Source organism: Delphinus delphis, chromosome 4 (assembly GCF_949987515.2).
Source record: "Delphinus delphis chromosome 4, mDelDel1.2, whole genome shotgun sequence".
Classification (NCBI taxonomy): Eukaryota; Metazoa; Chordata; class Mammalia; order Artiodactyla; family Delphinidae; genus Delphinus; species Delphinus delphis.
The window spans coordinates 64,788,698-64,800,928 of NC_082686.1; the positions used below are offsets into that span (position 1 = coordinate 64,788,698).

At 39.7% G+C, this 12,231-nt stretch overlaps 1 protein-coding gene across 5 annotated transcripts in view; it reads right to left on the reverse strand.

The window, feature by feature from the left end:
* Positions 1 to 4,629: 4,629 nt before the first annotated feature.
* Positions 4,630 to 12,231, reverse strand: part of IGSF11 (immunoglobulin superfamily member 11) — a 138,806-nt gene continuing 131,204 nt past the window's right edge. For 4 of the 5 annotated variants that reach the window (XM_060010685.1, XM_060010689.1, XM_060010690.1 and 1 more), the window contains 3 exons: positions 9,617 to 9,739; positions 8,661 to 8,811; positions 4,630 to 7,029 (listed from right to left, as the gene is read on the reverse strand). In XM_060010685.1, coding sequence (XP_059866668.1) covers positions 6,585 to 7,029; positions 8,661 to 8,811; positions 9,617 to 9,739 — 719 coding nt within the window. In that variant the 3' untranslated portion in view covers positions 4,630 to 6,584. The remainder of the gene's footprint in view (positions 7,030 to 8,660; positions 8,812 to 9,616; positions 9,740 to 12,231) is intronic. The other variant, XM_060010686.1, reaches the window with a different exon arrangement.

A 12,231-nucleotide genomic window follows, 5' to 3' on the forward strand; every position in this document is an offset into this window, starting at 1 on the left:
AAAAAAAAAAAAAAAAAAGATTCTAGCATAACTCAGTTTATAGTCCAGCAGAAGAGTTCAATCATGTATACAAATACAGGAATATAATACAGATTATGACAATTCCCTCAAAAGTTAGTAAATGTTATATGGCTTGTGAGAAGAAGCAGTGACTTCTCACTAGACTGAAAAAGAGAATATTTATGGAAGACAGAGCATTTGAACTGGACTTGTGGTACAGGAAGATTTGGGTGGGGATAGGTGGAAGATGTAGAAAAAAATAAAGTAGGAAAAAGATAGAGGAAAAAAAGAAAAAAGAACAAGCTAATTCAAGAAAAGATAAATGGGCCTGGAGTAAAGTTTGCATGTAGAAGGCTAGCAGGAGTTGAGAATGGAAAGACAGTGAACCATTTCTGGAAGGAATGGAATGAGTCAAGCCAAGGAGTAAGAATTTTATTTAAAACACAATTGAGAATCCTCAAAGCTATCAAATAGTAGAGTACTACAAGATGTGTTTAACTGCTGATTATTTTAAAAAGGAAAGTTCCAGGATTTCTGGTTCCAGCCAAGATGGAATAGCCCCATTATAAGTCCTATTGTAAGACAGTCTTCCCTCTTACAATGAAAAAAACCTGGACATAACACAACACAGAAGCACAGGAAGACTCTAAACAGTGGAAGGAAGACACACTTCCTAGGGACCCTGGCAACCCCTAGTAGGGGAGCGGAGCCTGCACTCACACCCAGCACCAACGAAGTGGAAAGAGGTGGTACAGGTAGGGTAGTTGTCACTCCACTTCCTCCTCCCCCTCCCCCCAGTTTCAGCAGGCCCAGTGGGGAGGGGAGCCTCCACCCCACCTACCATTAACCAGTGAGGTGCACTCCAGCACCCTCCCCACCTCCACTGATGTTGGTGGGGGCAGGGTGGAGTTGAGTTTCTGTTGCCCCCCTGCAGCAGCAAATGGTGCAAGTCAGCACTCTGCTTCCTCCCTCCTGGGTGTCAGCAGGCCCAGCAGGAGCTGAGCTTACACTTCCACTTGAAGGCAACAGCATGGTGTGCTCCACTTTCACCAAGAAGGGGAAATCGAGCTGAGGGGGAGTCATCCTTCTACACCCCCGCATCTGCAGAGAGACCATGTAAACACTCCACTTCTGCTGAGGTGGAGCCTAGCAGGCAACTAAACATATACACCCATCTGGTCCTTGTGCTACACCTCCACAAAGAGAATGCCTGCTAAAAAATAAAATAAAATATTAAAAAGTTTCCAGAATCTCATAATGTAATATCCAAATTGTCCAAGAGAAAATTAAAAATCACTCATTACCCTAAGAACCAGGGAAATCACAACCTGAATGAGAAAAGATCATCAATAAATGCCAACATCAAGACGAATCAGAGAAGATTTTTAACACAGCTATAATAAAAATGTTTCAATAATTCTTCAGTAAGCAATTATGAATTCTTTTGAAACTAACTGAAAAATTAGAAAATCTTGGTAAAGAAATAGGAATGAAGTAATACATATGCTACAACATGGATGAACCTAAAAAATATTATGGTAAGTAAATTAAGTCAGTCACACACACACAAAAACATACACATATTGTATGATACCATTTATATGAAATCTCCCAGAGTAGGCAAATCTATTGAAACAGAAAGTAGATCAGTGGTTACCTGGGGCTGAAGATGGCATGGAAAAAGGAGTGACTGTCAGTGGGTACAGGTTCTTTTTGGGGTGATGAAAAATGTCCTAAAATTAGATTTTGGTGATGACTGTGCAACTCTGTAAACATAATAAAAATTACTGATTTGTACGCTTTATATAAGTGAACTTTGTTGTGTAAATTATATCTCAATATAATATAGGTTGAAATTTAAATTGCTAATTAAATTTTCTTTAAAAAAGGAATCAAATGTAAGTTATCAAACTAAAAAATACAGTGACTGAAATTAAAAACTTGCTGGATGGGCTCAACAGAAGAGAGGAAACAACAGAAGACAGAAATCAGTAAACTTGAGGACAGATGAACAGGATTTACTCTGAACAACAGAGAGAAAATAGACTGAAAAAATGAAGAGAGCCTCAGGAGCCAGTGGAACAATAACAAAAGATTCATCATCAGAGTCTCAGAAAGATTTGAGAAAGAGGGTGGGACTGGAAGAGTATTTTAAGAAATAATGGCTGAATACTTCCCAAATTTTTCAAGGGTTGAAAGAAAAGAACTGTCAACCATGAATACTATACCCAGTGAGGAATGAAAGGGAAATGAAGACATTCTTGGACAAAAGAAAACTAATAGAATTTTTTGCTAGCAAACCTACCCTTACAAATTGGCTAAAGGGAGTTCTTCAAACACAAAGGGAATGATAAAAAAAAAAAAAGGAATCTTGGACCAACAGGAAAAGAAAGAAAAACAAAAAAGCACATATATGGGTGCATACAATAAATTTTTCATGAGTTTTTAAATTATGTTTCATGATTGAAACAAAAATTATACACTATCTTATCAAGATAAAGATTTAAAAGTGGGGAAAGAAAAGGAATATATATGGAAGTAAGTTTTCACACTTCACTCAAAGTGGTAAAATCTTGATACAAGTAGACTCTGATATGTTATATATGCTTATTGTAATACCTAGAATAAACTTTTAAAAATATACAAAGTGATATACTCAAAAACACTGTAAATATATCAAGAAGCGATCCTAAAAACTGTTCAAGTAACCCACAATAAGGTAAGAAAAGAGAAATAGATAATAGGAAATAGAGGAGGAAAAAAAACAGAAAACAAAAAAGAAAATAGCAGCTTTAAGCCCTAAACATATCAATAATTACCTTAAATGTAAATGGTCTAAATATACCAATTAAAAGACAGGTATTTACAAAGTGGACACAAAAATATAATCCAACAATGTGCTGTCTATAAGAAACTCCCTTCAAATACAATGACAGTAATGTTATAAGAGTATGCAGACATTAATTTTTTAAATGCAAGAGTGGTAAATTAATATCAGAGAAAGTAGACTTCAGAGCAAAAAAAAAATTACTAGAAATAAAAAGGGACATTACATAATGGTTAAATACTTAGGGATAAATCCAACAAAACATGTACAGAATCTGTATCCTGCAAATTGCAAAATGCTGATGAAATAAATCAAAGAAGACCTAAGTAATAGAGACAAAACATGTTCATGGACTGGAAGACAATATAGTAAAGATGCCAGTTCTTCCCAAACTGATCTATAGGCTTAGTGCAATTCCTATTAAAACAGCAAGGTGTTTTGTTGGCATAGACCATCTTATTCCAAAATTTATATAGAAATGGTACAGGACCTAGAATAGCTAAAATAATTTTGAAAAAGAAGAATAAAGTACGAGGAACCACTCTACTAGGTGTTAAATATTGTTAATTAGCTACAATGGTCAGCATAGTATTGGTGAAGGAACAGACACAAAAATCAGAGGAATAGCTAGAGAACTCAGAAAGAGACCCACACATATACGACTAAAATGATTTTTTCCAAAGGTGCTAAAGCAATTCACTGGAGAAAGAATAGACTTTTCAATAAATACTGCTGGAGCCACTATACACTTGGGCATTTATCTCAGAGAAATGAAAACTTACGTTTACATAAAAACCTGCAAAAAATGTTCACAGCAGCTTTATGTGTAGTAGCCAAAAACTGGAAACAACTCAAATATCCTTCATACCCTTCAGTGGGTAAATGGTTAAACAAACTGTGGTATATCTGTACCATTAATTCTACTCATCAATAAAAAGGAATGAACTATTGATACATGCAACTACTTGGATGAATCTCGAGAAAGTTATGCTGTGTGAGAAAAAGTCAATCCTCAAACGTTACATACTACATGATTCCACTCATATAGCATTCTTGAAATGACAAATTATAGAGATGGAGAAGAGATTAGGGATTATGGACTTGGGGAGGAAGGAGGTGGCTATGACTATAAAAGAATAACTCAAGGAATCCTGTATCCTGAGTGTCGTGGTGGCCACACAAATCTACACAGGTGATAAAATTCCATAAAACTGATGCACATGTGCGCATGTGCACGTGCGCGCGCACACACACACACACACACACACACAGCAGTGCATGTACAATGTTGAAATCTAATAAGGTGGATGGATTGTATCCATATCAGTATGTGACACTGTATAATAGTTATGCAAGATACTACCCTTTGGAAAAATTAGGTGAAGGGTATATGGGAATCTCTATTATTTCTTATAAACTGCATGTAAATACATAATTATCCCAAATAAAAAGTTAAAGGAATGACCCAATATACATCAAGAGCTACAATCATGACCATAACTTTCTGAACTGAAACTTGGCAACTCCAGTTCAGAAATCATCATTTATCTACTCAATACCCATATTAGGCACTGTGCTAGGTGACAGAGATATAGGGTGAAAAAGATAGCCATGGATCCTGTCTTCATGAACTTCCAGATAAAGAAACATGAAAATGGCTCAGTGTATGAAAAGGATCATCACATCTTCAATCACACATGTGATAAATGGACTCAAATTTCTAATGATAAGAGTAGACTTAAGTAATTTTTGGAATACTATATGCTCATTAAAATTATTATAAATACTATTTAACAGAATGGAAAATGTTTACAACATTAAGAGAACACTAAGTACAAAATCATATATTCATTAGTATATGACAATTAATGACAACTTGTTTTTATATGAATAAAACTTTTATTGAATTTTAGATAATTAGAAAGAATAAAGAAATGCAAGATAAATGCTTTCTAAACAACATCTGATAGTATCATCTTATCTGTCATGGCATTTTCACTCTTCTTTATAAAAAGTATAGACATTCATTTATTTAAATTTTTACAAAGTCAAGAACCGTCAAATGGAAAAAATAAGTAATGCTAAAGTAAATTCAGTTCTTCATCAATATTGGAATGATTGCAATGGTTAGGTTCTGAGCTTAGCCCTCTTGGAAAAATAGTGTATGCAGCAGCTGTTGGTTTCCATTATTCAAATAAGTCTGAAAACCAGAAGGCCACTTCCTGTGACGACTGTGCTTGCAGGAAAAGAGGGCAAAAGCATAGTGGGAAGAGGGAATGAGAGACTACATCGGGGAAAGAAAAGATGCTCTTATCCAATCCCGGGGTCAGCATCATAAATAATTTAGGAAACAAATCTGGGAAGAAATCATTTGTGTTGCTTAAAGTGTGATTAAGGCGAGAGAGTCACCGATACAAGCACAGCCAGATCTACAGAGCACAAATAGAGTGGAGAGTCTGCAAATTACCTGGTGAACTCCCAAGGCCAGGTAATTAATCACAAAGAATCTCTTTACAGTGGTGTAAAACGCATCTGGGCAAAGTTGCAACCCTGAGCTGCGACAAGAACAGGGCAGAGCCTCCCAGGAGCATATCTGAAGACATCCCTTTTGTCTCAGTCTTATCTATTTTGCAAAAATAATCATTTTGAGAAAAACAGAAACAAAGCAACTCCTGCCCTCCCTGTAACAACCCAGTAACCTCAACTTGTCAAACAAGGAGAAAGTTATCTACCCCAGTACAGAGGAATGGGGTGCTGCCCTCATTAAGAGTAACCTGGTGTGACAGCAAGGGAGACCTGGACGGCCCTGCTCTGAGAGGCTGCCAGGAATTCCCTTCCACCCTCCTCCCTGCTCCTGTGCTGCCTGCACGACCTAGGTCTTGCCGCCTGCCGGGCTCCATGAACAAGCTCACTGGATGTGGCGTTGACAGTAGTCTTTTCCTTCCTAATCCAATGCCTCTCTCGTATTTTTTTTTTAAAAACAACAGTTTTCTTTTAAAAAATATTTTCCCAGGAAATAATGAACAGTAACTGTCATGGACCTATAACAGACCCTAGAAAAACATAGACAGGCAATAATCTGTCAATATAGCAATATTCCAAATATGAAATTCATGGTCCAGGAAGAGATAAATAAATAAATATGAAGGGGCTCCTCAAAGAAGTTTATAGTTTTCACCCATTCCTTACTGAATTCTGTTGGTGTAAAAAGTTTTGATTCTACGATACAAAAGCCAGCCCTGCTAGGACCAGTATTCGCCATTTATGCCATTCGGCCCCCTACATCAAGAGGGGACGGGGAAAGGCAGGATGTAACACAGGGTTGCTCAGTATGTTTCTAAAGACACCTATCTTTTTAAATAATTTCATTATTTAAACTCCATCTGGCACTTTAGTCTCTTGAAAAATTATTACGTTAGACATGAATTAAAAAATAAGCCCATCTGGACTGCAGTTTGGGTTTTTAATGCTATTCTGCTCTTCTACCTTTTTCCTTGGCTTGGCACATCTGTGAGATCCAGCGTTTTGAACAGAATCCTGGGACAGCTGGGGTGGGGGAACGAACAAGTCTTCATGCCGGAGCATTCCAGTTCATTTTACCAATCTTAGTGGCCGGGTCACAGCCCTGCCTCCTTCTTTGTGCTTTTTACTAGGATCATTGTCAGGAAAGTGTCTTTCCCAACACGCCACCACCCCGCCCCCCGCTGGAATGGGGGCTCCCTTTGCTTCTTCTCTGCACACTCCATCTGCTTGCGTCCTAGACCAGGGAGCCAGCCCGACTCTGGGCTGGAACCATGACAGGGACAGCACCAATGCGCTCCAGGCTTGCTTGGCTGATGGTGTAGGAGTGTGTGTACTGAGCCCGGGGTTTCCTGCTGACTGAGCCATTGCTCCTGGACACGGCCTGCGGCGACGACCCTCTGTTGGCTGTCACTGCCAGGGTCTTCGGTGGGGCTGGGGCCAGATGGCTGCCGTTGGCATAGACGGATGGTATGTTGGCGTGGCCCGAGTGGAGGGAGAAGGACTGGCGCAAGTCACTGAAGTGGTCGAGCGACTGTGTGTTTCTGTGCACTTTGGGATTGTTGCTCCAGCAGCGGCTGTTATAGGTATTGGAAGAGGTAAATGTGTTGCTCTCTGAGGAGGACACCTCGGTGTGAAATGCTTTGGCAGAAGAAGGACATTTAGGTGGAAGATCATCCTCTCTGAAAACGAACAAAAATAAAGCTGTTGTTAGGATTTACTTGAGGTTTACCCTACCTACCTGCCCAGGACTCTGTCTTCCCATGTTCAGGTGAATATGTCTGTGAAATTCAAACCCTCAGGACAGACCACACTATCATGAAAGCAAACACGGCAGTCCTGGTGGCCTCGGCTTTGATATTCATTCCCTTTAAGACAATGCTTAGGAAAAATTCTCCCTCAGCTTCTCAGTCCCCAAGAGTAACCAAGAAAGTAGTATCAAATCTCTCAAAAACTGTGTCTTCCAATATAACTGAAAAATATATGTGTGTGTGTATGTATATGTGTGTGGGGGTGTGTGTGTGTATATATATATATATATTTTTTTTTTCTTCCCCTCTAAATAGGAAAATAGTCCATGAAGAAATCCACCGAACTAGCTGCTGTAAAGCTAGGAAACCAAACTACGGGTGTAGGAACTTCAAAAAACTATTAGAATTGGCCTGATTTTATTGCCTTTTGGGGTTTGAGAAATCACTGTGGTATGCTGATAAGAGGTTTTTCTCATTAATCTTACACTGGGATGAAATCTGTCCCTGCATAGGGTCCAAACCCTTAAGAATTATAAGAGGCTAAGAGAAGTCATTAAGTTAATTTAAGATGTTAACTAATTCAATTACCATTTTCTGAGTACCAGGCATTTTACTAGATGTTTCATGTGAGAAAAAGACAGCTCCTCTACCCAAGAAGCCTATGGTCAAATGAGGGTGACAATCAATGCGGGAACATCTGCAAGTCTTAAAGGTTGGACAAGGGCCTAAGTCAACTTATGTGAGGAGGTGATGCCTGGACTAGACTTAAACCAGACCAAGGAATGTACTGAAGAGATGGATGCAAAGGGAAGGAGTATATGGTCCAGGAACAAGGTGGAGGCTACAGGAAAGGCCCTGAGGCCTGAGAGAAGACAACAGACTGGAACACAAAGTGATCAGGGAAGTTGTGAGAGATAAAAGCAGGGAAGCAGGGAAGGGTCAGATTCTGAAGGGCTGTGTATGTCATGCTAAGTAGACTGGAGTCATTAAAGCATTTTCAATAAGGTTACTGATGCGATGCCATCTAAGACTGAGCCTGAACCCCCATATCTCCACAATACAGCAAGAGTCACCTTCCTTTCAAGATCATTTGACATTGTTTCCTTAAGATGTTCATATTCTTGACTGAACTGTTTTCAACCAAGCCATACTGCTTTGGTCTCTCTGTACAGGTGCTGTGCTTTCTTGCTTTATGTTCGCATCATTTACAGATGCCAATATTAAACACATGTTCTAAACTCACTTTTCTACTATGGCAGCCACCTAACCCCACCCACCCTGAAGCTATGGGAGGAAATGGGGGAATTCTTCACTTGTGTCCTCCTAGTTGGGCACATGCTAGACTACCCTACCCACCTCCCGCCTTTCATGATCCAGTAAATAAAGCTGAGGAGTAAGTACCATGAGGAAGAGTGATATAACATACAAGAAACTATCATTTGGCCACTTTAACTACCTTGGTTAAAGTCATAAGATTAGCAAAGAAATCTTAGCTGCCAAAATGAATAGAAATACAGACACTGGCTATGCCAATGTCAGGATAAATTATCTGACACACAAACCTTATTTCATTAGGAATTTCTTCTTCCTCCTCCGCTTTATTTTTGCTTCTCCAGTAAAAGAATGCCCCTAAAATTAGTGCAATGCAAAAAATGATAATAACTGCACCAGTGCCAATGGCTCCAGCTATTAGTCCAATGCTCCTGGGCTGGGCTGCAAAATATATTTAAGGTATATTTAAAGAAAAAAAAGGAGAGAGAAAGAGAAATAGAATATGCTCACACAACTTCATAAACATAAAAGGCTACCAAAGAATTTTCTTAAAATGTGCAAAATTGCCCACTGTATTGTATCCATTTAAAGTTAAACCTCACTTAATTTTCTGTATCCCCAGTGGCTAGGACTAACACACAACAGGCTCACAAACATTTACTGAATAAATGAGCAATTCGTTCAATAAACGAACAGCTGTAGGAGAGCCACAACCAGGTCAGAGCAGGAAAAAGACCGTACCTGACTACTTGCCTGACCTGCCCCAAATGAACCTGGCAAGCAGCAGGATAACTTGCTACTTCATCACAGCCAGATCATTCCCTTTTGCAGCTGGAATTCAAACAACCCAGAATTCTCAAGTAAAGAGAAAATTTCTGCACTGCTTATGTATGACCTGGGCACCCAACATTTAAGCAGATATAAGGGATTAGGAAAAAATACAAGAAGGTCTTGCCATGACTGTAAGATCATAACAAATTTTTAATATGTCTATAGCACTATATAATCAAACTGATCTGATTCTAATGATCCTGGGAAGACATTTTATCATAAAGAAGAAGTCATATTGCTGAGGCTGAGAAGTATACTAACACATCTATTAAATATCTTCAGTAATGATTAAAATCAAAAGAATTTCTATTTAATCGTCAAACAACCTCTAAACAAGCGGAACTTTTCATTCCCTAGTTTAACAAAGATCTTGGCATTCAGACCCAGAGTGGACATCAGAATTTTATATACTTACGAGAAATAACCTGGAGATCCAAAAGACAGGTGCTGGTCCCAATGGCATTAGAAGCCACGCACTGGTACAAACCTGATGACAGGGCGCTGATGTTCCGGATGGTGACTGTTCCCTGGACCTGGTCTGTCACAAAAGTAACAGTCAAGTGAGGATTTAGGAAAGAAAATAAGAAAACCAAAGAAATCAGCAGAAGACTATAAAAAGAGATAAACAGTGAAGAGCTATCAATACCTTTTTTTGGAGAGATGTTTTTGGTTCATGAAGGTTAAAGACTAAAATAATAACATACGTTAAAGACCAGGAGCTATAGAGGCCTGTCCTAAATAAGGGCAGTCTTAGAACTTAATCTGCAGATTAGTGTGAGGTCCTAAAGGTGAGCAGCCTTCCCTGAGGAAATGTTGGCTAATGCCTATTTTAGAGAATTTATGATCAGAAACACCAAATTTTAATTCTGAGGAAATGCAATAACATACAAAGTTAAACTCATTATAATAATGTCTGCTTCATACTTGATGGAAAACATATCCTCTCTGTGCTCAAGGGTGTAGACTGCTACTCCCTTCCAACAACCACGATAACCATTTGTGTAAGTCCAGCTCCTCCAAGGAGTGGACACCAAGACAAGCAGGAGGTTTACTGGAGGAAATGGCAGTAAGGGAAATGGAGAGGAACCTGGAGGAAGCAAGGAGAGGCTCAGACTGCAGTACAGGTCTGGCCCCCGTGAAGGGGAGAGGGAAGGAAGGAGGCAGCGTCTCAGACTGCAACACAGCCTTATGGAAGTTTCCACCAGGCTGATGGGGAGTCCTTGAGCCAAGGTCACCTGTTAAAGGCATCTTAGACTTTGCAGGAATGGGCCTGCATTAGCAGCCCCACTGTGCCCAGTGACTGGCTGGGAGCTGCCCAGGCAAAGCATGGCCTGGGTGCGAAGCAGTGGTGGATGCTGCGGGAAGCCACTGGGGCTGTCAGTCAATTACGTTCCCACAGCAGGAGATCTGAGCCATGCATTTCCCAGGTGACCACACTGATATGACCAAGAAATATTGCAGTGGTTCACATTTTAGTAACTTATCAACATTAGGATAGTTGATTTATTCCTTACAAACAAAACACAAATGACTTACAGTGATAATAAAACCTAAGTTAATAGTTATTACTACGTGCCAAGCACTGGCTAAGCTTTTACACGTATGATCTCAATCTTTACACTAACTCTTAGCGGTATTGTTATCATCAATCCCATTGAACAGATAAGGAAACCGAGGCTTTACATGAGTGAAGATTACACAGCTGGGCAACAGGAAATGAACGGAGGGCTGTCCAACCTCTAAGCTCAGGCTGCACTGCGGTCTCCCTCAGGCAGTGCACAACTCTTCCAGCCACTCACCGCTCAAAAAGAGCAGCAAATCAGGAAAAGCCTCCTGGTGGCACACTGGTGGCACAAAGTCCACATACTCCTAGGGCAACACCTGGAGCTATCTCTACCCTGTGCTGACAACTTTTACATGAAACTAAGATTTAGTCACCTAGTTTCTTCTGGTAACCTTCATTTCTATCTAGATCAAAGGCAGAAGCAGAGTCATTTAACCAATAAATATTTATTGAGCACCTTTCTGTGTGCTGGATAATTTTTGAGGATGGTTATATCATGATGAGCAAGACACACACCCAGCCCTGTACCTTAAAGAGACAAGTAGGTGAGAAATCACAATAAGTGGGGTAAGCGCCATCACTAGAGGATACAGGGTGCTTAAGAGGGGCATCTAGTGAGGATGAGCAAATTCTGAAAGACCCCCAGGCAGCAACCGCCCTCAGGGTTATCTCCCTGCCTTCTAACATTATATAGTGGGTAATGTTAACAAATGACTCATCAAACACACACTGAAATTAACTTCAATATACAGGCCAGGGAAGGGAGGGTTGGGTTTTTTTTTTGCCTTTGTTTTTTAATGGGAGCATTTAAATGGTCGAACCCATACTATATGGATATCTTACTGACTTATACTTATGTCTTACTTGGACATTTGAATTGTACTGTACACACCCAAGTCAATATACTTGGTAGTTATTTGGTTCACACTTGTGTGTTATTTCCTTTTCCTTAAAAACAAACAACTCTCATGGCTACCAATGTATGAGGCTTTTCAGTGAATTCACTCAGATAATTGGGTCCGTCTGGAGGGAAACTGTTTTCTCCTCCTCCATGTTCTATCTGATTTCCCGTGCTCTCCTTAACCATCCCTCCTATGTGCTCCCCAGCACCCTGTAATCCCTAGTGCTGGAACTTACCCCATTATTATAATTTCTTGCCTACTTGTCTCATTAAGATAAGGGACTCTTGTTTGACTTGTTCTCACTGTATCATCATCCTCAGAAATTACCCAGCACACAGAAAGGTGCTCAATAAATAAATAAATGGGCTATCTTCTCGAGTGTCTATTGTGTACCACATACACTGCACTAAGAGCGTTACATGTCTCATTTAATCTTACAAACCTTAAGTTTTATATTCCCTACTTTTCAAAGATGAAAAAGCTCAGAGAAGCTATGCCATTGGTCCAAGATCACACAGTACACAAGTAGCAGCACAAAAAATCAGGTCTGTCATGTCCAAAGCT